General features: G+C 58.8%; 4 protein-coding genes across 12 annotated transcripts in view; 2 read left to right on the top strand and 2 right to left on the bottom strand.

The window, feature by feature from the left end:
• Window positions 1-380: 380 nt before the first annotated feature.
• LOC140661554 (chloride channel protein ClC-Kb-like) lies at window positions 381-5304 on the bottom strand. The gene is made up of 18 exons (XM_072883924.1): window positions 4619-5304; window positions 4376-4504; window positions 4139-4278; window positions 3953-4030; window positions 3752-3830; window positions 3547-3672; window positions 3338-3422; window positions 3147-3248; window positions 2494-2578; window positions 2227-2403; window positions 2071-2140; window positions 1727-1837; window positions 1423-1636; window positions 1203-1336; window positions 1039-1130; window positions 874-957; window positions 658-744; window positions 381-574 (listed from the first exon to the last, which is right to left on the bottom strand). Exons 1-18 carry the CDS (start codon window positions 4929-4931, stop codon window positions 536-538), a joined length of 2145 nt encoding a protein of 714 aa, XP_072740025.1. The 5' UTR covers window positions 4932-5304; the 3' UTR covers window positions 381-535.
• A 158-nt stretch (window positions 5305-5462) lies between these two features.
• On the top strand, window positions 5463-6624 carry HSPB7 (heat shock protein family B (small) member 7). Its single transcript, XM_072883976.1, has 3 exons — window positions 5463-5603; window positions 5836-5969; window positions 6386-6624. Exons 1-3 carry the CDS (start codon window positions 5477-5479, stop codon window positions 6569-6571), a joined length of 447 nt encoding a protein of 148 aa, XP_072740077.1. The 5' UTR covers window positions 5463-5476; the 3' UTR covers window positions 6572-6624.
• Window positions 6625-8645: 2021 nt separating this feature from the next.
• ZBTB17 (zinc finger and BTB domain containing 17) lies at window positions 8646-18666 on the top strand. 4 transcript variants are annotated; one of them, XM_072883912.1, is made up of 17 exons: window positions 8646-8783; window positions 10139-10237; window positions 10728-10845; window positions 13101-13307; window positions 13475-13663; window positions 13937-14101; window positions 14231-14359; window positions 14816-15054; window positions 15149-15291; window positions 15746-16046; window positions 16152-16239; window positions 16777-16893; window positions 17009-17129; window positions 17284-17414; window positions 17500-17715; window positions 18095-18184; window positions 18282-18666. In XM_072883912.1, exons 2-17 carry the CDS (start codon window positions 10232-10234, stop codon window positions 18566-18568), a joined length of 2547 nt encoding a protein of 848 aa, XP_072740013.1. In that variant the 5' UTR covers window positions 8646-8783; window positions 10139-10231; the 3' UTR covers window positions 18569-18666. The 4 variants fall into 4 exon arrangements, with proteins under 4 accessions (XP_072740013.1, XP_072740012.1, XP_072740014.1 ...); XM_072883911.1 differs by having other exon boundaries at window positions 18258-18666; XM_072883913.1 differs by lacking the exon at window positions 8646-8783 and having other exon boundaries at window positions 10221-10237; window positions 10728-10850; window positions 18258-18666.
• A 5558-nt stretch (window positions 18667-24224) lies between these two features.
• The window catches only part of SPEN (spen family transcriptional repressor), a 67834-nt gene continuing 64118 nt past the window's right edge, over window positions 24225-27940 (bottom strand). For all 6 annotated transcript variants that reach the window (XM_072883858.1, XM_072883859.1, XM_072883856.1 and 3 more), the window contains 4 exons: window positions 26988-27401; window positions 25901-26095; window positions 25210-25368; window positions 24225-24453 (listed from right to left, as the gene is read on the bottom strand). In XM_072883858.1, the coding sequence (XP_072739959.1) occupies window positions 24322-24453; window positions 25210-25368; window positions 25901-26095; window positions 26988-27401 (900 nt within the window). In that variant the 3' untranslated portion in view covers window positions 24225-24321. The remainder of the gene's footprint in view (window positions 24454-25209; window positions 25369-25900; window positions 26096-26987; window positions 27402-27940) is intronic.

Here is a 27940-nt window from a genome sequence, read left to right as displayed (position 1 = left end):
TAATTACGTCTTTGTTAGCACCCGCCGCACCCTCCACGCCCCCCAAAACCACTGTGTCCCAGTTTGGGGGGGCCCCAAAGAGCTGGGGAGGGGCTCAGCCCCCCCATTTCTCCCAGAATCTTGGGGTTGCAAAACACCCACCACCCTCATTAATTGCAATAATTAAGGATAATTATGCACCGATAATTATAGGGGGTCGATGGGGGGGGGGCGCTGAAACCGGGGCACCTCGGTGCATGTCCTGGGGCTGGGTGCAATTTTGGGGGGTTTCGAGCACTGCTGTGGGGTATGGGGGGGTGACCTTCCCCAGATGAACCCCATGGGGCTAGAGGAGGAGGAGGAGGACGAGGAGGAGGAGGAGGAAGCATTGATGGATCGATGTATTTAATGCAAGGGCACGCTCTGCCGGAGAACCGGCCCCCCCATCACCTGGGAACCCGCATCGCCTGGGGGGGGGGGGGGGGGGGGGCAGGACCCCCCCTCTTTCCATGGGTGACATCCCTGGGGAGGGGTCCCTTGGGATCCCCAAAAGTCATCATTTGGGGTTGGTGAGCTCCTCGATCGCTCTCCGCAGCTGCAAGGGGACAGAGGAGGTGGGTTGGGGTCCTGTCCCCGCCTTGTCCCCCGCCTTGTCCCCCCCCATTGTCCCCCCCTCACCTCCGCCCGGCTGACAGCTCCCACCAGCTCCCCGAAGCGGGTGACGAAGATGCGCTGCAGCTTCAGCAGCTCGAAGAGGTGATGGGCCTTGGAGAGGTGACAACAGGGAGACGTGGGGACAAAGCCACCCCCACCATGTCCCCTCGCTGTGACACAGAGCTGGGGGGGGGGTTGGTGGCTGCTGGCCCCATCAGGATGTGTCCCCCACCCCCAAACCTGGTGCAGGGAGGTCCACGGCGAGAGCTGGAGCATGATGGGCTCGATGGCGCAGTTGTCCCCAAGCGTCCCCGTGGTGGCCAGCTTGGGGAAGGTGACGTGTTAATTTTTGGGTGGGAAAAACAGCTTTTTTGGGTGCAGCAGGGCGCTCATCCCCCCATTTACCTTCTCCCCCGGGGGTGCCCGGGGATGTTCGTGGCTCTGGAGGAAGGCGACCAGCTGCGCTCTGCTGACGGTGCCCACCAGCGTGGGTGACCCTGGAGGACGGGGACAAGCCTGGTGACGTCCCCCCTCGGTGCAGTGACCCCCCCACACGCCCCACATCCCACCTGCGCTCTCCACCACGGGGTATTCGGCATCAGCAGAGGCATCCAAGGCCACCAGCACCTCCTCGAAGCCACCACCCTTGGCCAAGGCCACCACCCGGCGCTCCATGAACTCCTCCACCACCACTTGGTAGGAGCTGGTGAGCCATAAAAACCCCAAATTTCCATGGTTTCACAGCAAATCACCCCAAAATATGGGGGATGGGGGGAGGGGGGGCCTTACGCCATGTGCCGGCTGCGGATGGGAGGCAGGTAGGGCAGCTTCTTGACGATGATGGTGCCATCGTAGAAGGACGGTTGATGCTTCTGGGTGATGGCGTTGGCCACCAGCACGGCCAGGACCACGGGGAGGACGTGGCCCAGGTGACCGGTGGCCTCGCACACCAGTAAAGCCGTGGAGATGGTGTGAGTCACTGAGCCCGAAAAGGCGGCTGCGCCTGTCGTGGAGAACCAGGGGTGTGGGGGGGTCAGTGTATGGGTGGTGGGTGTCCCCCACCCATGGGTGTCCACCCTCCCCACCGACTCACCGGCCAGGGCGTAGCCGCCGGGGATGACAGGGCGCGGGTCCCGCTCCGAACGGAGGCCCTGGGGAAAGAGCAGGGCCACCGTCTCCCCCAGCAAGCGCCCGATGGCAGCTCCTAAAATGAGGGGGGGTGGGGGGGAAGGTGGGGAGACCCCAGCAGCCCCCCCCCAAAAAAGAAAGGTGCAGCTGGAGGTGACGACCCTGCTGCAGCCCCCCTGGGGCTGGATGCAACCCCTGTACCCCCCCCAGACTGGAGGTACCCCTCTCCCCAGGGCTGGATACAACCCCTGTATGCCCCCCCAGTCCCCCCCAGGGCTGGCTGCCCCCCCAGCAGACACCCCAACTCACCGTAGATGAAGATGGGCATGAAGTAGCCGGCGGGCAAGGGCAGGGTGGTGGCCAGGATCAGCATCCAGAACTGGGGGGGGCAGAGCCCAGCTGAGGGGTGGGGGGGGGTCATCCCCATGGGGACACATCTCTTGGGGGGGGGGGAGGCATGGCTACCTTCATCAGCAGGAAGAAGGCCAAGGTGCCGAAGATGGTGGTGGAGGGGTGGCACCACTCCTGCCAGAGCCCCCGAGGGCCCACGCCGGGGGGGTTGGCCACCGAGGAGGCGTTGGGGACCAGCGTGCCCCAAGTGCCGTTGTCGAAGAGGGAGGTGAGATACTCCTTCATGGTGAGCTGGGCAGACAGACAGACATCCAGACATCCTGAGCGCCTGCTGAGATGTGTTGGGGTGCCCCCAGGGAGCCCCATGCCCCCCCCACTCACCCTGGAGGCCATCAGCTGCCCCAGCCCGGGCGGGAAGGTGATGGAGGCGAGGAGCAGCACCACCAGCACCGTGTAGACGGGCTTGCTGGAGGGGGGAGAGGCAGGGCTGGGGGCGCGGGGACAGACAGGGTGTGTTGGGTGGACCCATGGACACCCAGGGTGTGTGGGGGGGACATACGGACGCCCAGGGTGTAGGGGGTGGATGGGCAGGGTGCATGGGGCGGACACAGGGATGCCCAGGGTGCGTGGGGGGGACATACGGACACCCAGGGTGTAGGGGGTGGATGGGCAGGGTGCATGGGGCGGACACAGGGATGCCCAGGGTGCGTCAGGGGGGACATACGGACGCCCAGGGTGGACGTGCAGGGTGCATGGAGTGGACATACGGACAACCAAGGTGCATGGGTTGGATGCACAGGGGGCATGGGGTGGACGCACGGACACGCAGGGCGCATGGAGCGGACGCACGGACACGCACACGGTGTATGGGGTGCACGCGCAGGGTGCACGGCATGGACGCACGGACGCCCAGGGTGCATGGGGTGGACACAGCATGGGGGGGACAAGGCAGGCTGCATGGGGTGGACACGCAGACACACAGGCTGCACAGCACGGACACACAGGGTGCAGACAGACAGACGCCCGGTACGGACTCAGTGGCCAGCAGCTTGGCCGTGAGCCGGTTCTCCTTGACGGCCGCCAGCAGCCAGCGCTGGCAGAAGAGGTAGGCGCAGCCCACGAGCCCGCAGACGGCCCTGCAGAGGAGAGGGCAGGGTACAGGCAAGGGTACAGGCAGGGGTACAGGCAGGGGTACGGGCAGGGGTACGGGCAGGGCCTTCCTTACCCCAAAACTGCAAAAAAGAAGGTCTCCAGGAAGTCGAAGGGGAAATCAATCTTGAGGTCGCTCTTAAAAACAGCAGCAATGGTTTCTGGGGAGGGGTAGAGGAATGAGTGAGTGGTTTTGGGGGAGGGCACCCCAAAAATGCTACGCCCCCCTCCCCCCGGGGGGGTAAAGAGCAAAGGGGGGGTTGCATCCTGCCCACCCTGCCTTGCCTTGCTCGCTGTTGAAGACGGCGAGGAGGCGAAACATGAATGCGCCGCAGGTCGCGGCGAAGAAGCCCCGCCAGTAATCCCGCACGGCGAAGTGGGAGGACATCACCTCGATGCTGAAAAGCACCCCTGGAAAAATGAAAGGGGGGGTGTTTAGGGGGGGCTTTGGGGGGTCCCCAGGGTGGGGCTGCAGGGGGGGGGTCCTCACCGCTGATGGGTGCCGCGAAAACCGTGGCCACCCCGACGGCTTGTGCTGCCACCAGCATCTCGTTCTGCTTGAACTTGTTCTGCAGGAGGGTGGGGTTTAGCCCTAACCCAAATTTTTTTGGGGGGGTAAAATAAAATCCCCCCTAATTTTTTGGGGTGGAAATGCCCTCCCCTTTAATTTTTTGGGGGGCAGCATCCCCACCTCGTACTCCCTCGTGACCGAGGTCCGCATCTTCCCCAGATACGCCGCAGCCATGGCGGAGAGGTGGACGAAGGGACCCTGGGTGCCGGGGCGGGGGGGGGACGCGGTGCTGAGCGTCCCCCCGCCACCACCCCGGCGCCGACTGAAGCCGCCAGCGATGCCGGGAGCCGGGGGGGGGTCCCTCACCACTTTGCCGAGGAAAACGGTGCTGCCGCACGCCAGGGTGCAGGTCAACCCCACCACCTTGGCTCCGAAATTTTGGATGGCCAGGTAGTCCTCCAGCACCACGCCGGTCAGGATGGTCTTCAGCTCCGGGATGCCAGAGCCTGAAGGTGGGGGGGTGTCCAAATTTTAGGGGTCCCCCCACTACTGGGGGGGGGGGAGTTTTGGGGGGCCAGGGAGGTTGGGGTGCAGCCGCCTCACCTCCAGAGTACGGGGTGATACTTTGGGAGAAGCCGGTGGAGAAGGCTGCCAGTGCCGTGGGGTACATGCTCCACGAGAGGTACTTGAGCACCAAGATGTCACCGACCTCTTGGTAAAGCCACCGGTGGGCTGCAGAAGAAGCATCGAGAGGGGAGATGCCCCCCCTCCCCAGACCCCCCCATCCTTAGTGAACCCCCAAACACCAGGTGAAGCCCCCCGCGCCTGCGGGAGCCCCTCATTTACCCTCGTAGAGCCTGGAGACAAGGAGGTCCATCATGAAGCTTATGGTGGCCATGAGGATCCCCAGGACGAAGAGGAAATACCAATCCTCCCCGACACGGAAAAGCTGCCGCTTCACCTGCTCCAGGCACCCTGGGGGGGGCAACGGGGTGATGACCCCCCCAAAAAACACCCCCCCACACCCAAGGTCCCCCTCCCTTTGGGTGGAAGTCTCACCTCGGAGCCTCCTCCGGGCTTCGGGGCAGGGTCTCCAGCTCTGCTCCGACACCAGCACCCTCTCCTCCTCCCGCAGCCCCCCGGGAACGGGGTGCTCCATCCCAGGGACGTTTTAGGGGACAGGACCCCCCGCTTTTTGTCAGCACCCCCTCGCCAGTCCTCCCACCTTGGCCTCTGCTGCCGGACTGAGTTTGCAAACGAGCTCATTAAAAACGACCTTGACGAAGCCGACGGACCCGCTCAGGCCGGAGCGAGCTGGGTTTTCCCCCACTCCTCGCCACCTCCAAGCTCCTAATCCTCAAATACAACCCAGGGCGGGGAGTATTTAATAAGTATTTTAATTAATTATCATCATTATTCCTTGATAATAGGCAGGAATGCCGGCATCACATTCCACGGCGCTGGGGGGGGGACAGAGAGGGCAAAAATTTCCACCGTCTCAAGCGCAAGACCTAAATTTAGCCCTTTTTACGAGAGGTCTGGCAGGCGGCCGGGAGCCGTAACGAGGCTTTAAAAAGCTCGTCAAGCCGCCCCCCCCGAAATAACCGGTCCCGCTTCGCCTTCGCCGGGAGGAGGACGAGGAAGGGGGCTTTGCTCTTCCTCCCCGGCGGGAGCTGGGGCTCAGAGGTGGGGGGGACGCGGTGAATGAACGTGAAATCCTCGGCTGCTTTCCGATCGGAGCGCAGCTTTCACCAGTCAGCGTCGCCCGCCGGCACCATGGAGCTTTTCGGGAGCTTCGTCCGGCCCCACGGCGAGACCCTGGGGTTCCCAGGTGAGTTTGGGGGGAGCACCCCGCTTTTAGGGCTGGGAGAGGTAGCAAAGGGGGGGTCGGCAATGCCTCCTCTCCCCCCACGCTGGAAGATCCCTTTCCTGGAGGGTTTGGGTGAGTCAGAGCCATGGGGGAGGTGTTTAGGGGGGGACCCCTGACAAAATGTAGCTGTGACCCCAAGAGGCGTTTGGGGGGACCCCCACCGAACTGTGACACACACCCCCCCCTCCAACAGCTCGACCCAGCAACACCGGCACGGTGAAGACCTTGGGCAACACCTATCAGTTCACGGTGGACGTCAGTGACTTCGCCCCCGAGGACATCATCGTCACCACCTCCAACAACCAGATCGAGGTGCACGCCGAGAAGGTGGGCACTCCCTCCCTTCCCCGCTCACCCCCAAAGTGTGGGGGACCCCAAAATCCTCAACCGGGGGACCCCCCAACTCCCACCTGACTTCCTAACGGCCCTGGCCATAACCCCAATAGGGTTTAATTCACCATTTCCTCATCTTTTTGCCCTGTATTTCGCAGGAGCAAAGCCCACAAGACCCAACAAACTCATGCACTGTAATCACCCCTCTCCCAGGGGGGTGGGAACCGAAAAAAAGCAGCTTTGTCCCCCCCAGCTGCCACCTGCATCCTGCCCGTCCCCTCGGAGGGATAAATATTAACACCACACACAAGGCGTAACCGCCAGCCTCACCCAAGGGCAGGGAACAATGAGCCCCTGTCCCACCTGCACCCCAAAACCGCCCATTTTCACCCCTTTTTTTTTTTTCCCAGCTGGCTGCGGACGGCACTGTCATGAACACCTTCACCCACAAATGCCAGCTGCCCGAAGATGTGGACCCCACATCGGTGTCGTCCTCACTGGGGGATGACGGCACGTTGACCATCCGGGCTCAGCGACAGCCCGCCAAGCACACCGACCACGTCCAGCAAACCTTCCGGACTGAGATCAAGATCTGAGGAGTCAGGGGTCCCTTCCCTGCCCCTCTGTTAATTATTTGGGTAATTTGGGAAGGAGGTGGGACGTGGGGTAGGGGACGGGAACGCTCCCCCACAGAGTCAGACCCCTGCCGAGGGGCCGGCGTGGAGAGACGCATCCCGTCACCCACCGGAGAAACTCCGGAGGGGAGTCCCAGCTTCGGTGATTTTCAGCCAGCGAGCGTTGATGGGGAAGATCCAGCGTGCCAAGAGCCCCACCGGGAGCGAGGAGCAAGGTTCCCTTCCCCGACCCTCCGCCGGAGCTTGTCTCTGTATATACAGCTTGTGATAAATTATTGAGAACGCCTGACTGCTGCCTCCTCAGTTTTTAAATGTTTTCTTGATGCTTTTTCCCCAAAAGGGCTGCAGGTTCAGCCCCAAGGGGTGTCTTGGTAAGGGGTACCGTGAGCGATTCCTCCTTCCCGGCAAAAACATGGGTGAGGAGCCGCCCCGGCTCCCCTCTGCGCCTGCGGCCCCGTTTATTTCCAGCCCGGGGTGACTCATTTCTTCCCCGCCGCTCTATTTCTGAGCCATTCCCTCAGCTGTTCGGCCGCTGGCCCACCTGGAAGGTCACCAAATCCTCCTCCTCCTCCTCCCCTCGCCCACCCGCACCCGTCGCCCTTGGGGAAGCCCCAGGCAGCAGCACGAGCTGGGACGACGGTCCCCGCCTGGCTTCCAAACCCAGGGGCTTCTTTCTGGGGGCTCAAATGCTCCCCTGAATCCCCCCGGAGGGCCTGGCTCCATCTCCCCGTGTGTACAAACAACAGCGAGGCGCCCGTTGAGGGCGAGCGGCTGTTTATAGCTACCACACGCCGCCCGGCTCGTGTTCCTGCTCCAGCTTTGAGGTCAACTTGTCCCCGCTTGTCCCCCCCAACGACTCGTGACTTGCATTAACACACCTGCAGTGCCAGGGACGCATACAAAGACACACAGCTCTTCCATCACCTCCTCGGGTGGTTTGTCTATCGGCACTGCCGGTCACTCGGGGGACTCCCTGCCACAGGACGCTGTGAGGAAAAATGTTTAAAAGTTATTTAAAAAGCTCTTAATGGCTATAAAAGCCCCCAGCACAGCTTAGGAAATTGGAGCCATGGAGGCGAGGAGCAGCGGCGATGCCCTGTCATTGATCCTCCGCGATGGGATGTGTCTGCTCTGCCCCAAAAGCCACCCCTGGGTGCCCAGGGCACCCCAGCACCCAGGGAGCCACCCGCCACGGTCACACATTGCCATCTAGTGGTGACAGGCTGGCGGGTGGCCCTCACCCACGAAGCTCCAGCAAACGGAGGAAGAAAATAACCCCCTTTTTCTCCCCAAAGCCGGCTGGTTTTGCACAGGGGAGATTTCCAAGCCAGGGAGCGGGCGAAGGGACAGCTCAGAGCCCCAGCGCCGAACAAACCCCGCAGCAGCTTGGCCCCACTATGGGCTCATTTTTGGCAGGCAGGCCAGGAAATCCAGCCTTAGGGGGAAAAAGGTTGATAGGAATAGGAATATTATGCTTTTGCAGCTACCTGCTCTCCAGCCTGCTGCCTGCACCTGCCCAAACTCACTAGGACCTTGCAATGCACGCCACTAAATGGCTGCCTTCAAAGCCACGCAGGGCTCCTCACGCCACTGGGCCCTGCACACCCACCTGAGGGGGTTTGCCCGTGCAGAGGCCCCACTTCAGGCAACATCCACAGCTTTTGGCCCATGCTGACCTCCCGGGACCGCAACACTGGGCCCGTTCCCTGTGGAGACACCCAGCCGCCATCATGGCAGCTGCCCAATGCCTCGGCCTGCTGGCACGCCTGGGGTTGTGGGAAACCTTGGGAGAGAACCACAGCCCTCAGGGGCATACAGCGTGGTGAAACAAGGCCCTTCGCCCCTCACGGAGCCACAGGGCCAGCCCCGGGGCCAACCAGCTCCTCGCAGCTCCCCTCCCCTCCGCCCGCCTCCCTCGCACTGTCATGGCGGCGCTCCTCAGGAGGGGGAGGAACAGAAGGCGGTGCCACGTGACCCGCCCCAACGCCCCATCTGCGCATGCGCAGCCCCCGTCCCTTACCCGGCCGCGCATGCGCGGGGGCGCCGTCGGTGGGCGGAGGAGGGCGACGCCGCTTCCGCCCGGCGCCAAGATGGCGGCGCCCTTTGTCTGGTCCGTGTCACGGTGAGCGCCGCGGGCGGCGATGCGAGGCCCCCGCCGGGCCCGGCATGGCAGGTAGCGGCGGGAGCGGCCGGGGGGCTGCGGGGGGCCGGGAGGGGCTGGGAGGGGGCTGGAGGGCCTGAGGCGGGGGCCCTGGGGGGGCACGGGAGCTGTGAGGGGAAGGGGGCTGCGGCCCAGCTCGCTGCCTGGGGGCTCCCCCCCAAAAAAAGCAGCCGTTTTGGGGGCACCCCGGTGTGCGACCCCCGGTTTTTTGAGGGGAGGCTGCGGGGGGGCCCCCCCGTCCCCTCAGCACCCCGGGGGGGCTGTGGCAGCTCTTCTCCCCCGGGTTTGCGCCCCCCACCCCGTGTGACCCCGCTCAGGCCGCTGCCGGGCTCGGTGCTGAGGCGCAGGGCGGCTGCCGTGAGGGGAACGGGGCGTCCCCGCCAGCCCACCCTGGCCACGATGCCCGTGTCTGCCGTGGGAGACGTGTCCCGCCACGGAGCCGTGGGGTGATTCGGGGCAAGGTCAGGAGTGAAGCCCTGTCCCCCCACGCGTGGGACAGCCGCCATCCCCTCGGGACACGTAAGACGTCTGCGGGGGACGCAGCCCTGACAGCCAACACCGCACGAGACGAGTCCCCTGACGCCGCGCGAGCTGTCTGTCTGCGCGTCAAGGACGTCGCCAGCAGAAGAGCGGAGAAAACTTCAAAGCATCATGGCGCAACTCAAGGAAAAAAAAGGGTTTTTCTCATCTTCCAGCATCTTTTTTGGCGTGATGACAGCCCATACCGGCTGTACGTGCCCTCTGCGGGCATTGCTTTTTGGGCACGGGTGATGCGTTTCGTGGACAAGCCGTGTTTCCTTAATTGCATTTCTGCATCAGAAGCTTCTGCCGAAATTTCAGAGATCGGACAGCGTTCCAAAGACACTTTTTTTGCAAGAAGACGAAGGTTTCGTAGTTCATCATCCGGGCGCTGCAGAAACGGGCGGTTTTCACGGCAGAGCTCGAGGTCTGGCGACGCCTCAGCAGCCCCGCTGGCTCCCTGCCTGCTGCAGCCCGGGGCTCCGGTTACCTGCGGGCAGCCCTGCCTGCGCAGCCGCGTCGGGAGCTGCGCGAGCGTATCTGTGGGCCTGAGAACTAAATAACCGAGGGGTCTGCAGGGTGTCTGTTTGCTGGGGGGGGGGTCCAGATGTTTCTGCTCATCTCTCTCCTCGTGTCTTTCTCCTTTTAGTTCCTTTTCACCGCATTTTTTTCCTGCCTGTCATCGCTTGTGATTATTTCCCCCCCCTTACAGCTGGATGCCAGCTCGCCGTCCAGTTTCGCTGCTGACCACAAGCTCCAGAGCCATTCTCTATTTCATAATTTGTATTATTAGCACATCCGGTCAGATCAGCTCTTAACTTTTATTTTTTTAACTGAAAACGTTGCAGAATCGGTTACTGGAAATGAGGACAGACTCATCTTCGCAGAGACTGAAAGGATTAGGGCTGCTTTGTTCCCCGAGCTGACACACAAGAAGGGAGATGACGGTAGGCAGAAAGTAACCCCCCTCTTCCTTTTTATTTTCTCAGCATAAGAATGTACGGCTGGATGGTGACAGCGTTGAAAGGCAACGTGTAAACCCCTATTTTTTTCCTATTTGTCGAGGCTTTGGGGTTTTTTTTAATAAGTAGATGTTCAGGTGGCAGGTACAGGGAGAGGTTAATGTCGTTAATAAGCGAGAGAGCTTAATGGAGCTTGTGTGGGAAGCTCCCCGGGACTGTAGCTGCTGTATTTATCTCTGTGAGCACGTGCAGTGGGCATGGGTGTACTCATAACGAAGCTTTTCTGTGATTAATTGGGTAATGAGAGACTTGACAGCCATGTCGGGGAGAGTTGGGAGGGGAAACGGTGCTCACCTGCCTCCGACAAGGTGAAATCGGGGGGTGCCCGGTCCTGGGTGGGTGACGTTGGACCTTGGCACCTTTGACACTTGAGGTTTGGGTTTTAAAACGGAGCTTTTCATCCCGTTTCTCCCAGGATGGCTGCGTAGAGACTGAGTTGAGCACCAGGAAGGGGGAAAACTCTGGAGGAGAGCCGCAACTGTCTCGCCTGCAGCCTCGGTCCTCTGGATTTCTCTGCTCCTCGCAGCACAGGGGTGAGGTCGGGCACCGATCCTGCCTTATCTTTGTTTTTCAGGCGAGGAGCTCTGACACGTGTCCTCAGACAACGCCGCTACCTTAAACAGCTGACAGCGATGGGTTTGCGATAACGGGGGCTAATTAGTTTAGTGGTCGGGTGGACCAGCAATGCCTGGTTTGGCATCTGCCCTCCCTGGATCCATCTCCGGATCCATCCCCGTTTCAGCACATCCCGTTCGGTCGGGGAAGAAGACTGATCTCAGCACCGGAGCTGCAAACTGGCCCTGCCCGAGTGGTGGCAAGGAACCAGGGTGGCGTTTTGGGTGCACCGTGGGTTTTTTGATCCAGATATTTGGGATTTTTAAGGCTTGGAGGCAGGCGTTTTAGTGTACAAAGGTGATCTCAGCTGTGGGGGAGGTTGGATGCCGGGTTCAGGCGTGAGGGCGATACGCAGCTCATCCCAACCTCTGCCCCGCTGCGCTCACGTGCTCCGACGAAGCTGTAACGTGACGTTGCAGAGGAAACTGCAGAAAAGATGAAGTTTTTCAGGGGTAGTTGAATTTCTTGGGATTTTGCTTCCTTCACAAAGCTCGGGTGCGAAGCTGAGGCAAGTCCAATTGGGGAGCATTAAAAATCATCATTCAGATGCAAAGTACCTCCTACAAATTACCGAAAATAGCCTTTTAGCGCATCAAACCGTCGTGATTTCTCGGGTCCTGCTGCGCAGAGCTTTCCGAGCACGGAAGGCAGTGTTGTTTGTCCTGCTGGGAAAATCCTCCCCTTTTTTTCCAGCGCTTCCTTTGCAAACAAACCTTACAGGGTCATGTGCCTGCGGGGGTTTAGACAGCTTTTGATACAAATACCGATTTTTCTGGCTCTCGAGGGATGTATTTTGGGACAGACTGTAGGTGTTTGGTTAAAAAGTACCCCACGTTTTGGATTGCTGGGGGAAAATTGTGGCAGGTTATTAATTGCAAAGACGAATAGCATCTTTTGGGAGTGAAACTTTCTCTCTCCGTGTGTGATCCCATGCTGTCAGAGGTGTCTGGGCTTCTCATCCCCACCGGGAATGATTTTGGAAGCCGAATCGATCCTTGGGCAGAAGATTTTTCACCGAGCACATTGCTAGCACCCGGTGCAGACAGGAGGAGGCTCCCTCTGCCCGCGGTGCTCGGCTGCTGCGTGCTTGTGCATGCTCGAATCCAGAGGAAGGGACGTGCTCACGGCTGCCTGGAAGCGACCTGGTTTTGTGGATCCAAACCTCTCACCTTTCCCTGACCTGAGGCTCCCTATGCTGATTTTAAGAGTTGGTAAAGTGGAAAAGCAACTGCTATGGGCTGGAAACCTTCGGAGAGACACCGAGCATCGGCTTAGCATCGAAACCAAGACTTTCGCTGGCCGTAACCTTGCTTCTTCCAGCATCCAGAGCTTTAGGGACTTCCTGGCCTGGCAGGTTGAACAAAGAACTGCGGATAGTCCCCGTCCGGTTTCTCCTCCTTCCTTGCTCATCGCTTGCCTGGGAAGTGATGAAACGATCCCTTCAGCCTGCGGAGGAATCATTTTCTGAAAACAAAGCTGAGTGAAAACCCTTCATTCTCTACCCTGCACCCTGCAGGTGCAGCCCAGGAGAAAACCCAACGCGTGGCAGCAGGTCAAGCTCCTGCTACCCCTCAGCCTTTGCGGATGAGGACCTGCTTGAAAAATGGGCTTTCGCAGTGTTTCCAGGAGTTTGCGGCATTCCTCAGCCAAAGTCATGCTTCCAACAGGGAGAACTCTCTCCAAACACACAATAAAAAAATTAAAATCCCTCGTTATCATGATGCCAGCGCCTAAAATGAGCAGGAGCTTGAAGATTTTGATGAATGCTTTCCGGTGGCACCGCCTGCTCGCTGAAGGGACACGTTTGCAGAGGCAACAGGGTTCCTGCTCGCAGCTTGGGCCGGATGAAGAGCGATGAATGTATTTTAAATGCTGTTAGGATGGCAAAAAAATACATTGACTGTTCAAGCAACTCTCTCTGCAGCCCCGTGCAGGTGTTGTGCCTGTTATAGGAGAGGTTTTGGGGTGGTATTTGGTGGGGGAGGCAGGCGGCTGTAGCGAGGAGCTGGAATTTGGCTTTTTGGGCCATGTTTTTTAACTAACAGGGCAGTGGGATTGTGGTTGATCTGTGGCTTTGTGATCTGTCCTGTTTCACGGCCCTTTCCGACGCAGCGTCGAGGGTTCGGCACCCATCTCACCCCCCCATCCCGGGGTTTGTTTTTTCTCCCCGCAGCCATGGATTTCCCCCAGCACAGCAAGCAAGTCCTGGAACAGCTGAACCAGCAGCGGCAGCTGGGTTTGCTGTGCGACTGCACCTTCGTGGTGGACGGCATCGACTTCAAGGCCCACAAAGCCGTGCTGGCGGCCTGCAGCGAGTATTTCAGGATGCTCTTCGTCGACCAGAAGGACGTGGTGCACCTCGACATCAGCAATGCAGCAGGTAGGCAGAGGGTTATCCGATACCCCTCTGAGCCACTTAAACGAAGCGGTTTGGTGCCCAGGGCTTGAGGGAGGCTCTTCAGCCTGTTATTTCGTGCACTTTGGGCTTTTTAAATTGTATGTCCGAGAGGTGAAAGCTTATTTCTGGTTGCGTCACCTCCCTTGCAGGCCTGGGCCAGGTTTTGGAGTTCATGTACACAGCTAAGCTAAGCCTAAACCCTGACAATGTGGAAGACGTGCTGGCGGTGGCAGGTTTCCTCCAAATGCAGGAGATCGTTAGCGCTTGCAACGCTCTCAAGTCCCTCGCCGTGCCGGCAGAAAGCCCTGCCAAGAGCCAGCAGCCCCCCGCCGAGAGCGGTACGTAGCCTCCTCGCTTTCCTCAGCCGGGGAGACTGGAAATTGCCCCGTGAAGCGGCCGCGCTCTCTGGCCACCATCCAAACCCACGGTCTGGGTACATCTCCTGGTGCGCACGGGTGTCTGGATGGGGTTTGATCCCCTTGTGAGGCACCAGCAGTTAAAGAACTGATGCTTCCTTGAATCTTTATGGGATTTGGGAATCCTTCCAGCAGCCATCCAGGTGCCCCAGCGTAGGCAGCAAAAGCTGGAGCGCTGTGCCTCTTCCCTCGCAGGGGCCGACAAGGCGACTGTCGAGGACAAGAGGTCGACGGCAGAAGCACTGGGTGATCTTGACAAAATAAAACCAATTCCTCCCGAGCCGGAGGGGAAGGAAGAGATGCCCGTAGCCGCAGCGGCACAGCCCGAGGTGCAGGTGGAGCAGCTGGGTGGCCAAGAAGGTGAGCCACCAAGGGATGACGCCTAAAATCCCCCTGTCACTCCCCCCAGCACACCCTGTCCTGCTGCCAGGCTCTGCTGCATGGAGCCTGATGTCTCCTTGAGCGTGCCCGAGACTCTGTTGCTTGTAGGGGCAGATGTTGCCATCCAAGAGGGCCCCGGCGCCGAATTTCCCAGCCACCCGCAGCCAGCAGAGAGCATGGTCAGCAGCGGCAGCCCCGCAGTGAAGGGCAACATCTCTCCAGGCGCCGAAACGGGAGGTGTGTTCGTGAGTGGGGGCGGTGGCGGGGACTTTGCTGTCTGCCCATTCCCTTCAGCAGGGCTGAAGCAAACCTGGGCAAGGGTTGAACCCTTGTTTTCCACGCAGTTAATCTTGTTAGTGTGAGTTTTGCTGTGCAAACGCTGTCTCCTGCGAGTCGCAGGGCCCACAGGAGCGGTTGTCCATGGGGCAGAGCTAGGAGAGGTTGGAAAATGCTCCTCTGTCCACGGAGGCTTTTGGATTTTAGGCCTAATAACCTGCAAATCCACACTGACTCCAGGCAGAGATCTCGGCACCTGTGTGTTACGATGGAGTACCAGGATTTCCCTGAGTACAGCAGGGCAGGTCTAATCCCTGTCACCTTAAACCCGGGCTTAGAGTTAGGAAATACAGGTGGGTTTTGTGTCTCTGATGCTGCTCCCGATCCCTAGCATCCCCGTTTTCTAAATGCCTGCAGAGATGGAGCTGGAAGGGAAGGAAGAAGAGGGAGAGATGACGGTGGAGGACGAAGAGGAGGCTAAAATCCCTGAGGAAGAGCATCCCCAGTTAGAAAACGGAGAAAATGCCGAAGATAACGAATCGGGAAGCACCGACTCCGGGCAGGAGAACTCGGGTGAAACCCGTCTGCTGCGTTCGGGTACTTACAGCGACAGGACCGAGTCGAAAGCCTACGGCTCCGTCACGCACAAGTGCGAGGTGAGGCCGGCTGTGGCCCCGAGCGGGGTCTCCGGTCCCTCGGGGACACCGGGCGCCACTGGCCGTGCCTGTGCCTGTCTCTCTCCATCCCTAGGACTGCGGGAAGGAGTTCACCCACACCGGTAACTTCAAGCGGCACATCCGTATCCACACTGGCGAGAAACCCTTCTCCTGCAGGGAGTGTAACAAAGCCTTCTCTGACCCGGCTGCGTGCAAAGCCCACGAGAAGACGCACAGGTACGGCAACGCCGGGGACTGAGAGGTGCCACTGGGCTGAGCTGGGTGGAGAAAGGCTTGTGACGATGCCGGCGGCTGGCTGAGGGCGTGAGGGTTTGAGCAAGAGGTCGGGACAGCAGCCAACGCCGCTCTGCCTCTCGCATCGGGCTGGAGGGGTCGGCGCCGCGGGGTTGGAGACTCCCAGCACCTCGTTTGGACAGTGCCAGCCACGAAAAGACGCCGGCAGCACCTAAAATATGTGGCTTTTGCCGCGAAAGATCAAATCCTTGCGAAATCCATCAGCGTGGTGGGGCAGTCCGGGAGGAGGTTTATCTTTCTGCCCCTGACCATTGCGTCAAGACATCCTGTGGGATCTGGACGGGTCTAGCTGGGGTGGCGGAGCTCGGATCGGGGCGGTGAGAGCTCGGCACGCTGGTTCTTCCCCCCTGGCATGACAGCCCCGTCTCCTCCGCAGCCCGTTGAAGCCCTATGGCTGCGAGGAGTGCGGGAAGAGCTACCGCCTCATCAGCCTGCTGAACCTCCACAAGAAGCGGCACACGGGGGAGGCCAAATACCGCTGCGATGACTGCGGCAAGCTCTTCACCACCTCCGGCAACCTCAAACGGCACCAGCTGGTCCACAGCGGGGAGAAACCGTACCAGTGCGACTACTGCGGGCGCTCCTTCTCCGACCCCACCTCTAAAATGCGGCACCTGGAGACCCACGACACCGACAAGGAGCACAAGTGTCCCCACTGCGACAAGAAATTCAACCAGGTGAATTGGGTGGGGGGAAGAGCCGGACTCACGGCGGTTCAGGTCCCTCCAGGGGGAGATGGGGGTGATGTGGGGGGTTCTCTGCATCCCTCTGTCTGTCCCCAGGTGGGGAACTTGAAGGCTCACTTGAAGATTCACATCGCGGATGGGCCCCTGAAGTGTCGGGAGTGCGGCAAACAGTTCACCACTTCAGGTAGCACGGGGTTGGTAGGTGGTGAGGTCTGGGCGACGGAGGTTTGGCTGGCTGGGAGGGGACAGGGACCGCTCCGTGCGGGGCTCGGAGCCGGAGGAAGGATTTCATCCTGGGCACGGGAGGGTTTAACCTCTCACTGTGGTGCCAGGGTTGTGGTGCATAAATGTCCCCCGCTCTGTGGGGCCGGGCTGGCATCCCCTGCGGGATCGCACCCCGGGGACGCTCCTGGAAGGAGCCCTTGATCCAGCTTTTGGGGGTGGGGACTTCTCCTCCCGTCTCCCCAAACCTCTGCAGAGCCAGAGGGGTCTGGACGAGCCCAACGGAGTCTCTCCGTCCCCTCAAACATCGGATGCTTGTTCTGGCTGTCCCCACCGCCATGTAGTCGCCCGATCCTCAGCTCCGGGGATCGGCGGCGCGGCACTCCTGTGTGGTCCCTGCTCCGTGGGCTTTCCTGAGGGAGCTACCGGGGTGCTGGGAAGGATGGAGGGAGGGTGCCAGTGTCCCCGCGTCCCCCGGCTGAGCCTCGTCTGCTCTCAGGGAACCTGAAACGGCACCTCCGGATCCACAGCGGGGAGAAACCCTATGTCTGCGTCCACTGCCAGCGCCAATTCGCCGACCCCGGGGCGCTGCAGCGACACGTCCGCATCCACACCGGTAGGGACACAGCTCTGCCACCCCCCTCCTTCCCCCAAGAGACTTTGGGGGAGCCTGGTGCTCCCCATCCCCATGTTGTGGACCCAGACACATCTTTCCCTTGTCTCCCCGCCAGGAGAGAAGCCGTGCCAGTGCTTGATCTGCGGGAAAGCCTTCACCCAAGCGAGCTCCCTCATCGCCCACGTGCGCCAGCACACGGGGGAGAAGCCCTACGTCTGCGAACGCTGCGGCAAGAGGTGAGGGTCCACCCTGTGAATTTTGGGGGGCACCTCCACCCACCCTCCACGGCCGGGTGCCATTCTGGCACCCGGCCGTGGAGGGTGGGTGGAGGTGCCAGGGTGTCATCGCTGGGGACGAGGGAGGGTGGTGACCACCGTGTGTTCCCCCCAGGTTCGTGCAATCGAGCCAACTGGCCAACCACATCCGCCACCACGACAATATCCGACCCCACAAATGCACCGTCTGCAACAAAGCCTTCGTCAACGTGGGCGATCTCTCCAAACACATCATTATCCACACCGGTGGGTTCCCTGACAGCCCCCCCCCAAATCTTTAACAGCCCCCTCAAATCTTCAACCGCCCCCAAATTCCTCATCTCGTCCCCAGGGGAGAAGCCGTTCCTGTGCGACAAGTGCGGACGGGGCTTCAACCGCGTGGACAACCTGCGTTCCCACGTGAAGACGGTGCACCAAGGCAAGGCGGGCATCAAAATCCTCGAGCCGGAGGAAGGTGACGAGGTCAACATCGTTACGGTGGCTTCCGACGACATGGTGACGCTGGCCACCGAGGCGCTGGCCGCCACCGCTGTCACGCAGCTCACGGGTGAGCTGGGGGGGTCGCAGAGCCCTTCCAAAAGGGAAGTTTAGCCATGGGGTGCGGCTTGGGGGTCCCAGAGCTGTCCCAAAAGCAAGGCTTAACCACAGCGTGGGGCTTGGGGCTCCTAGAGCCATCCCAAAAGTGAGGCTTAACTATGGGGGTGCAGCCTGGGGGTCCTAGAGCCGTCCCAAAGGAGCTTGGAGGCTTATCCATGGGGTGCAGTACCCTTTGCCGTGGCCTGAGGCTGGGAACTGTCACAGCCTGGCTGGAGACCCCTCCTAGACACCGTGACGGGCAAAATCCAGCGCCCTCCTCCAGCCGGGATCTCCCCCCGCTCCTCCTCGCACCCCCCTCGCCATCGGCTCCCCCTCCTCTCCCCCCGCAGTGGTCCCCGTAGCGGCCGCGGTGACAGCGGACGAGACCGAAGCACTTAAAGCCGAGATCACCAAAGCGGTGAAGCAAGTGCAAGAAGCAGGTGAGAAGGGGATGGGGAAGGCGGGCGGGGAGGGGGGTCGGCCAGCTCCTGCCCCGCCACCCCCCCACCCCAGCGTCTCCCCCCTTTTCCCTTGCAGACCCCAACACCCAGATCCTCTACGCCTGCGATTCCTGTGGGGAAAAATTCCTGGACGCCACCAGCCTGGCGCAGCATGTCCGCATCCACACGGCCCAAGCCCTCGTCATGTTCCAGGCCGACACGGACTTTTACCAGCAATACGGAACCGCCACCGCTTGGCAAACGGAGCAGGTCATTCCCGCCGGAGAACTCCTCTTCCGAACCCGCGACGGCCCCCCCGAGCCCCCCGCCACCCCCCTGGCCCCTGCGCCCACAGCCGGGGAGGGTCAGCCGCCCCCCGAGTGACTCCCCCTCGCCTTTATTTAAAAGACAGCTGCTTGGAAAGGGTGTAAAAAGTGTATTTCTGGAAGGAGAGAGATGGAATAAATTGCAATATTTTCTAATGGCTGATGCTCGGGGAGGGGGGGACCCTGCAGGTGCTTTGTGGCCCCCCCCCCCATGATGCTTTGGGTCTGGTCCTGCTGTGGGGGGAAGGAGGGGGGGCCCCAGACCCCCCCCAGACCAGAGGCCGCTCGGCTGACCTGGAGGGAGGGGTTGTTCAAATACTCATTTAATCACTAATAAGGGAAAATTGAGGTGATAAAGGTAAAAAAGGTGCTTTAGGGTTGGAGTTGGGGTTGGAGAGAGGGGAGACCCTTACCCCCCTCCCTGGGCCGAGGGCAGCAGACAGCCCCTTTTGGGTTAAAAAAAGGACAAAAAGGCGCTGCTGCCACCCCAGGATCAAGGCGGGGGTGCTGTGAGCTCAGCCCCCTCCTGCCCCCCCCCCCCGGGGTCTGGGGGCTCGGCCAGGGCCACCCCACGGGGACCCCCAGGCCCCACTGCCACAGACCGGGGTGAGGGGCCGTGCACCTGTCTGTGTGTCTGTCCCCATCTCCGTTACCCCACCCGGGTGCTGGGGGGGTTTCGGGGCAGCAGCACCCGCTCCAGCCCCGTCCCCTCTACTGGAGCTGCCCCTCCCCCGGGGGGGGACACAGGGACAGGGGGGGGACCTGGCAGGGGCACCCCACCGGAGCGTGGGGTCCAGGCTGAGGGACCTGGGGGGCTCCACGGGGGAAGGGGCTGGATCCAGGCTCTTCTCGGGGGGAGGAGACGCACGGACACACGGGCAGGGCTTGGACACGGGGGGTGCTGGGGGGCTCAGAGGGGCTGAGCCTGCCCACGAGTGGGGGGCGGGGGTGTGAAATTGCTGGGTTTCGGCACGGGGCCTTTGGGGCAGAGACTCCATTTTTGGGGGGTTTGTGCCAGCGGGCAGAGGAGGTCAGTGTCCGGCTGGGCGGGTGTCTGTCCGTCTGTCCAGCTGGACCTACAACCCCTGCTCTGTCCCCCTGGAGCCCCAGAACCCCCTCAGCACCTCGGGTGGGGTCAGATGTACGGACAGACGGACATTTGCATGTCCAGCTGGATGCAGGGATGGCTGCACAGCCATCCAGACAGACGGACGGGTGTCTGGCCAGATGGACACGTGGCTGGGTGCACAGCTGCACATACAAACGGACAGGTGCCCATCCAGCGGGACACATGGACAATTTCATGTCCAGCCGGATGCACGGACAATTGCACATGCAGCTGGACACGGACAGTTGGACATCCAGCCAGACACACGGACAGCAGCACATCCACATGGAAATATGGACGGGTGACCGTTCAGCTGGACACATGGACATGGATGGGTGCGTGGACAGATGGACAGTTGTATGTCCAGCTGGACAGACATGCAAGTCCCCGGACAGTCAGACGCCCGGCCCGCCGGACACTCACCTCCTCCACCCCCCCACCCCCCCCCAAATGGAGTTTTTGCCCCAAAGGCCCCACTCCAAAAATCAGCATTTCACACACCCCACCCCCCCCCACCCCTGGTGTGTCCGTCTGTCTGCACCCCCCTCATCCGTGTGTCTGGAGCCAGGATTGGGCCTAAACCACCCCCCTGCCCAGTGCCCCGGGTGGGTGATGGACACACAGACAGGGCTTGGACGGGGGGGGGGGGGGGGGGGGGGGGGGGAATCACTGGTTTTCGCATGGGGCCTTTGGGGCAAACCCCCCTCCCCCCCATTTTGGGGGCGGGGGAGGTGCTGGGGGGGTGGAGGAGGCGAGTGTCTGGGTGTCTGTCTGTCTGGATGTACAAGTGTCCATGTGTCCGGATGGCCGCAACACCAGCTGTACCTGCAACCGTCCATGTGTCCATCTGTCTGGACGTGCAACTGCCTGTGAGCCCAGCAGGGCGTGTACGTGTCCGTGTGTCCAGCCGTCCGTGTCTCTGGCTGGCAGTGTACCCGTCCGTATGTCCCACTCAACATGCCCCATCCGTGTGTCTGGCTGGGCATGCACCCAGCTGTGTGTCCCTCCGGACCATGAGCTGTCCGTGCGTCCAGCCGTCCGTGTCTCTGGCTGGCAGTGTACCCGTCCGTATGTCCCACTCAACATGCCCCATCCGTGTGTCTGGCTGGGCATGCACCCAGCTGTGTGTCCCTCCGGACCTTGAGCTGTCCGTGCGTCTGTCCCCACCCCCGTTACCCACCCAGGGCTCTGGGGGGCAGAGCAGGGGTTGCACGTCCAGCTGGACACACGGACGGTTGTACGTACCGCTGGACGCGCCTGTCCGTGTGTCTGCCTGTGCAACAGCTGTATGTCCAGGGGGTCGTGCCCCTGTCCGTCTGTCTATGCATCTGTCCCCAGCCTGGGGTGCGGGGGGGTCGGGGGCTCCAGGGGATGGGCTGCGCTGCGGCCACACATCCAGCCGGACACACGGACACTTGCACATCCAGCTGGACATACGGACAGTTTACAGCTGGACTTGCAGATAGACACACAGACAGTTGCACGTCCAGACAGATGGACAGTTGCATGTCCAGCCAGACACACCATAAATACCCTAAAAATGGACTTTTTTGCCCCAAAGCCCAGCAATTCCACACCCCCCCCGCGGGCAGGATCAGCCCCTCTTTGCCCCCCCCCCCACGTGTCCATCTGTCCGTGCCCCCATCCGTGTGTCTGGAGCCAGGATCGGGCCTGAACACCCCCATGCCCAGGGTGGGTGACGGACACAGGGCTGGACAGACGGACAATGGGGGGTGAAGGGCCTGATCCTGCCCATGAGCAGGGCGGGGGTGTGACATCGCTGGCTTTTGGCGTGGGGCCTTTGGGGCAAAAACTCCGTTTTGGGGGGGTTGCTGGGGGGGGGAGGAGGCGAGTGGCTGGCTGGGCGGGCGTCTGTCCATCTGTCCAGCTGGACGTACAGTGGTCCATGTGTCCAGCTGGGCGTGCAGCCGTCCGTGTGTCCAGTGGTAAGTACAGCTGTTTGTTTCCAGCTGGACATACAAATGTCCGTCTGTCTGTCTGGACACGCAACTGTCTGTGAGTCCAGCTGGACGCGTACTCGTCCGTGTGTCCAGCTGGATCCACCACTCTCCAGTTGGATGTGCAGCCGTCCGTGTGTCTGGCTGACCCCACAACTGGCTGTTGCATCCATCCATGCACTCGTCTGTGTGTCTGGCTGGACGTACAACGGTCCATCTGTCTGGACCTGCAACTGTCCGTGTGTCTGGCTGGATGTGCCACCGCCTGTACATCCAACCATCCATCCAACTGTCCGTGTGTCCAGCTGGACATACGACTCCAGCGCTGGTCCCCCCCCCAGCCCCCTGGGTGGGGAAAGGGGATGGGGACAGATGCATGGACAGACAGACACACGGACGGGTGCACGCCCACCTGGATGTACAGCTGTTGCACAGTCAGCCAGACACACGGACCATGGTATGTCCAGACGGACAGCTGCACGTCCAGCTGGACACACGGATGGCCACCCACCCAGCAGGACACACGGACAGTTGTACGCCCAGCTGGACACATGGACACTTGCACATCCAGCTGGACAGACAGACAGACGCCCACCCAGCCAGCCACTCGCCTACTCCACGCCCTGGCACGAACCCCCCCAAAATGGAGGTTTTGCCCCAAAGGCCCTGTGCCAAAAGCCAGCGATGTCACACCCCCGCCCTCCTCCCGTGGGCAGGATCAGCCCCTTCACCCCCCCAGCGTCCGTGTGTCCGTCTGTCCGTCCACCCCTCCCGTCTCCATCCCACCCCCTGGGGTACGGGGGGGTCTCAGCCCCACTCCTCACCCCGGTCCCCCCTCCATGGCAGCAGGGCCTGGGGGTCCCCGTGGGGTGGCCCCGGCCGAGCCCCAGGGCCAGGGGGGCGGGGGGGGCTGGGCTCACAGCACCCCCGCCTTGATCCTGGGGCACCAGCAGCGCCTTTCTGACCTTTTTTTAACCCAAAACAGGCTGTCTGCTGCCCCCAGCCCTGCTCGCCCTCGGCCCGGGAAGTGGGGCGAGGGTCTCCCCTCTCTCCAACCCCAATCCCCGCTGGCCGCTCTGGCAGGGTCCAGACCCCCAGATTTTCTCAGAAATCTCCTTTTTTACCGTATCTTCTTGATTTTAACCCATTTGCGCCAGCATCGGTGATTAACCAAGGGTTTCGATGGCTCCCACTGGCTCCCCGTGCCACTTCCCTCCTGCGCCAGAGCCCAGCATGCTTTTCGGTGGAAAAGCAGCAAAAACCGTGAAGTTTGGCTCTTGTTTTTTAAAGGACGGCGAATATCAGAATTTGGGGGTATTTTGCAAGTAGCTGGGGCGTATTGAAACTAAAAGTGGGGAAAAAAATTGCAACTTTGGTTTTCAACAAATATTTACAACACGCAAGGGAAAATAAACCAAGATCTGAGTTTACTCTCATAAAATTATCTTTTTTTTCAAACAAGAGAGCGGTGACGACTCCTGGGGGGAGCCCCCAAACCTCCTTCCGCTCTGCCCCCCCATCCCAAGCGGCCGAGGGACGAGATCCGGGCGCCGAGGTGTTTTGTATTTTTTAATAAAGTTTGTAATCCAATGGACACACAAAACAAAACTGCGCTGAGAAAAAAAACAGTTCCATAAATTAATAAGTGTTAGGGAAGGCGAAGGGGGGGTCGAGGGGGGGTCGAAAGTCTTTTGTACAAGTGTATAACACTTCCACAGCTCATGAGACGAGGGGGGGCATGTTTAAATGAAGCGCACTTACAAATGAGCGACAATACAAAGTCTGAGTATGAAAATAAGATTTTCTCTGAAAACACATTTTTGGCACAGATTAAAAAAAAATGTATGTTGTGGGGATTTGATTTTTTTTTTTTTAAAGTCAGTATTATATATATTTATATATATTATATATATATTTATATATACACACACCCACTGAGTTCTGCATATCCCACCAGGAAGGAAAATAGCTCTCCCTTTTGTTTTTTTTTTTTGTTTTTTTTTTGTTTGTTTTGTATTTTCTTTTTTTTTTTCAGTGTAAACTGTACATCCCAGATGAAGAGAAGACGGCTGCAGCAGGGGCAAGTGGAGGAGAGGAAGGTTCACATCCAGAAAAAATAAACCCCCCCCAAAAAACCAAACGAAAGAAAAAAAAAAAAGAAAAAAAAAACCAACCAATAAAATAAAATAAAAAAAGATAATGTGTGAAATGATCCTTGACCCACAAATTTCAGCAGAAGTCCCCAGGTCCTGCGTTTAGTCCACGGCGCGTGTTAATGTGTGTCAAGACATCCAGAACGTCACAGCGTGTCTCCAACTGTGCAAAGGTCCGAGTCACTAATTTAGTGCAAAGGCAGTTCAGGTTCTTTTTTATTTTTTTCCTTTTTTTTTTGTTAAAAAAAATAAGCCATCCTTTCTCTTTTCCCCAAAAGGAGGCACAGAAACCCAATACCAGTCCGCCTGCTGAGTGCATCAGTTGTCCGTAAGCTAAAGCAATATGTAAACATACAAGGTAGCGGAACCACTACCCAGCAACAGTTTGATCGAGGCCGGTTAGGGCAGGAGGCTGGTAGTCTGGCAGCATTTTCTTGTTTCATTACTTTCTCTCTCTCTTTTTATTTATTTTTATTTTAAATTTTTTTTTGGTGGTTTTTGTGGGCTTTTTTTTTTTTTTTTTTTTTTTTTTTTTTTTTTTGCTGCAGGGCCTTGGAAAAAAAAAAAATAAAGTCAGTAACCGGTAAACAGCTCATACCGACGCGATGACAATCATCAGGTGAGGAGAGATGTTGGAGATGCTGGCGAGGAGGTCCGGGGCTAGGCGGGACAGGTGGCTTTCCGAAAATTCGCAGGGTGGGAAGATCTGCAGAACGTAGGCAGGCTGCGAGGGAGAAAAGAAACACAGATGAGAGACAAACCGGGGTGAGGGCTGGCCTCCAATGTTCTGAAATGGGACATTCCGTGATTTTTTGGGTGCTTAAAGGCTCACAAACCGGCGCACTTCTATGAAAAAGAAGAGGCTGTTCAGCAGCCTCAGGTGTGGTTCCCACGGTGGGGAGTTTTTCCACACCGGGGACATAAGAGCTGGCTGGTTTTATTGCAAAACACACAAAAAAAATCCCATTAATTATTTCAGTGAGCGCTGACCACTCATTCGGGGCTGCTGACACCCAGGAAACGGATTAAATTTGATTCGATGCAGCAATGCATCTGGAATAAATGCTCCACATCGCCAAACCCAAACGTTTTGTCTTTATGCGGGAAAGAGCAAGAAAACTCCAGGTGTCGCGGAAAAACCAGGATATGGTATGAGGAAGAAACGAGGACTCTACTCCCAACGCAGAAGAAGAGTTGGAAAATGGGTTTGGTTTGCTTTCGGCCAAAGATGTGAACAAACTGAACGTATGTGTGGGGTTTTTTTTTGGCTTTGCGGTTCATCTTCAGCAATTATATCAATTATATCGCTGCGTTTTGACTGGTGATGCAACAAGCCAGCACGGTAAACCTGGGGGGTTTATTTCAACGACAAAAACACCTCAGCTACAACCTTAAGCAAAGACCTGGGGTGGAAGGCTGTAGGTCCCATTATCTATCGATTTAGTTTATCTACGGCATTTCAGGCTTTCCCTGCCAATACCTGATTAGAGCCGGGGTTGGGAACGTTGATGATTCCTGCAGCTTGCTTAGCCTGCAGGTAGCTGATGAACGCAGCCTTAAGTGACTCAGTCTGATTCACTACGTCTTCCTGGTCTCGGCCACAAGGCAAGGCCAGTAATAGGCAGTAATCGCTCTCCACCTGGAAAGAAAATACAGTCATTAAGTCAAATGTTTGCTGGGAACAGGCCCGTTCCTGACATACATTATCTGCAGTGGAAAATCCTCTCTTTGAACTCCTCCGAAGTTACAAAGGACGTGCTGAAAGCTCGGCCAGCCTAGATGGTGAAAAGGACTGAAAACTACTGATTTCCACGGCTGCCTGAATTCCACTTTCCACCTTACTCAGACGTGTCAGAGCCAGCAGGAATTTGTCCCAGGGCCGAGGGACAGGTGACTTCAAAGGTTTCCCAACCCCGCCATTCCCTTTTCTATGAATGCAGAGTAACACCTATCGCTCATGCCTTGCAATCTGTATTTCACACTCTTCGGGACGAAGGAATCGCACAGCTATCACCAGAATCCCAAAACAACCTGGCACAAGCAACAAGAGCCGAAGTTTCTGGGAGAAGCGGTAGGTTTTTGTTAGGCGGCTGGCAAGAACAGCCCAGCTTTCAGCACGTAGATATTCACTCTTCCCAAACATGCATCCTCGCCCCGTCCCGACCCCTCACCATCATTCTGCGCGCGACACCCTCCAGCTGCGAAGCCTCCAGTCGCATGCGCTGAGCGATTCTCAGCGGCGGCCCTCCCTCCGGCGCCGGCAAGGACCGGTGTGCCAAGACGTTATTACCAGAGACAAAGTGGAGCTGAACAGCGGCCGTGTCGTTTTTTAGAGCCAAAAGGCCCTGCCAGACAATCGGGTATTTCTGGAAAGAGGGAGAAGAAATATTAAATGCAAATGAAGGAGAGGGGGATCTTAAATCCCGTCTGAGCTGCTCGTTTGCCTCTGATACTTTCACAGGCAATTAAGACACCACCGCTTTGCTTTAAGGACTCAGTCCAGATGTAACATCTTACTACTCCTCGTACGCGCCGGTCTGGGCTTGGGTTAGGTCCTGCTAAATCAGTAATTCAGTCCTTTTTCTTCCAGCTGGCTGAGATGCCTGGGTGGGTCCCTTCATCGTAACATCAGAGCACTTCCCCATCTTCCAGCCTCCCACACAGCGCGAGGCAGAGCGGGGCTGTTACCAAACGCTATTTGCGCTTTTACAAATGGGAGAATTGAGAAACAGCAGTAGCAGGAGAGTTGCTCAAGGTTAAACGGGAAATACTTGGCACTGAATGCAATCCTCGGTTCCTCATCAGTGCCTATTCCTATCTCCCTCCTCTTCCTCGGTCTCTAGGCTTTACGTGAGTCCTTTTTTTCTTTTTCTTTAAATTAAATACACCATCACTCTTTCCCGCCCATGAAGAAAACCTTGCCAAGAAACACCTGACTGTAAAACTGATGCAGCACTGCCTGCCTGAGCCTGCAGGTTGTTTGAAACAACGATGAGAGAAACACGGCTGCTCTGCATTAACAGTGCCTTATCGTGAGGCTCTAATAAATGCCATGTAGACATGAACACGGCTAAAATTCACTGGGGACAGAAAGCAGACAGACTATCGATCGCTTTCTCCGCATCCAAAGCATTTGATGCAAGAGAGGTCAGATTTTGGTGCCACGAGTGAGACAAGCTATGCAGAACCTGATTATTTCTCCCCGGATGAGGAGCATGAAGCTACTCAGCCAGGAGAAGACAACGGAGCAATACTTACTGTCAGGAGCTGAACCATATCCACAGGTCTCTGCGAAACGGGGTGAGGAGACGGCTCCTGTTTGAGAGCAGACTGGGGCTCAGGGCGATTGAGGGGCAGCCCCGGCGGGGCCCCGGGACCCGACGTCGTCGGGATAAACATGGATTGCTTGGGAACCGCCTGAGGTTGGTGCGGTGATGGAAGCTCCTGTTTCATCGAAATGGCAACGGGCGAAGGGTAGGAAGTCTGGCCTGTGTCCGCTTGTGCCCTCTGAAGGTGGACGTGAGGGTCTATCGGTGCCGCGTGCCTATTTACAGTGGGGTGGTGACTCTGTTCGGGCCCTGCTGCTGGCGGGCCCTTGGGATCCTGGGGGATCTGAGGAGTCTTGCTGCGTACTGGCTGGCTGGGGTGCGAGTGTTCGCCCTCCGGTAGACCCTGGGAAGCAGGCGGCGGGGAAAAAAAGGAAAGATTTTAGGCCACGGGCATATCAGAACTCGTTCATTCAACAATAAGGCTGCCAGGACACCATCAGATTGCTGGTGGAGAAATCTGTGTCTCCACGCCACAGTACCAGCCCTGCTGCAGTGGTGCCTGGACCAGCCCCCCCTTCCAAAGCCACTCCACCAGCCTCTCACACCCGAGAGCTGAAACCCCAAATCCTGCCCCAAGCCCATCCTTAGCCATGCCATCTGTCCACGGACGTCTGACCCACGCACCACCTCAATGCTGTCAATTCTCCTCCCGACACCTCTACGTCTAGAAACGTGTAGGTAGGTTTGAGTCCTAGAGTAGTTAAGAAAACGGGGTTTTTTAGCTTCCTCTAACGTCAAGCAGCATTCAAACCCCATTTCCCAAACAAAAATAGCTCCTCTTGTGCTATGAACTTAAGTAGGGCTTGGAGACTAACCACAGAGAGCTAAACTCAGCTCCTGTGGCCACGCAGAGCCGCGCCAGGGCTGTAATTAGCTCAAAGC

This window comes from Ciconia boyciana, chromosome 19 (genome assembly GCF_034638445.1).
Source record: "Ciconia boyciana chromosome 19, ASM3463844v1, whole genome shotgun sequence".
In the NCBI taxonomy this organism is placed as follows: domain Eukaryota; kingdom Metazoa; phylum Chordata; class Aves; order Ciconiiformes; family Ciconiidae; genus Ciconia; species Ciconia boyciana.
The sequence above is the reverse complement of the archived record's forward strand: the minus strand, read 5'-3'. Positions and strand labels throughout refer to the sequence as shown.

Coding starts and splice junctions, on each gene's coding strand:
- LOC140661554 (XM_072883924.1), bottom strand. CDS start 4,931: ATGGAGCACCCCGTTCCCGGGGGGCTGCGGGAGGAGGAGAGGGTGCTG. Junction 2,579..3,146: donor GCCAAGCTGCTGGCCACTGA/GTCCGTACCGGG, acceptor TCCCCCCTCCAG/CAAGCCCGTCTACACGGTGC. Junction 1,838..2,070: donor CATGCCCATCTTCATCTACG/GTGAGTTGGGGT, acceptor CCCTCATTTTAG/GAGCTGCCATCGGGCGCTTG.
- HSPB7 (XM_072883976.1), top strand. CDS start 5,477: ATGAACGTGAAATCCTCGGCTGCTTTCCGATCGGAGCGCAGCTTTCAC. Junction 5,604..5,835: donor CGAGACCCTGGGGTTCCCAG/GTGAGTTTGGGG, acceptor CCCCTCCAACAG/CTCGACCCAGCAACACCGGC. Junction 5,970..6,385: donor TCGAGGTGCACGCCGAGAAG/GTGGGCACTCCC, acceptor TTTTTTTCCCAG/CTGGCTGCGGACGGCACTGT.
- ZBTB17 (XM_072883911.1), top strand. Junction 14,360..14,815: donor TCCAGGCGCCGAAACGGGAG/GTGTGTTCGTGA, acceptor AAATGCCTGCAG/AGATGGAGCTGGAAGGGAAG. Junction 18,185..18,257: donor GAAGCAAGTGCAAGAAGCAG/GTGAGAAGGGGA, acceptor CCCCCACCCCAG/CGTCTCCCCCCTTTTCCCTT.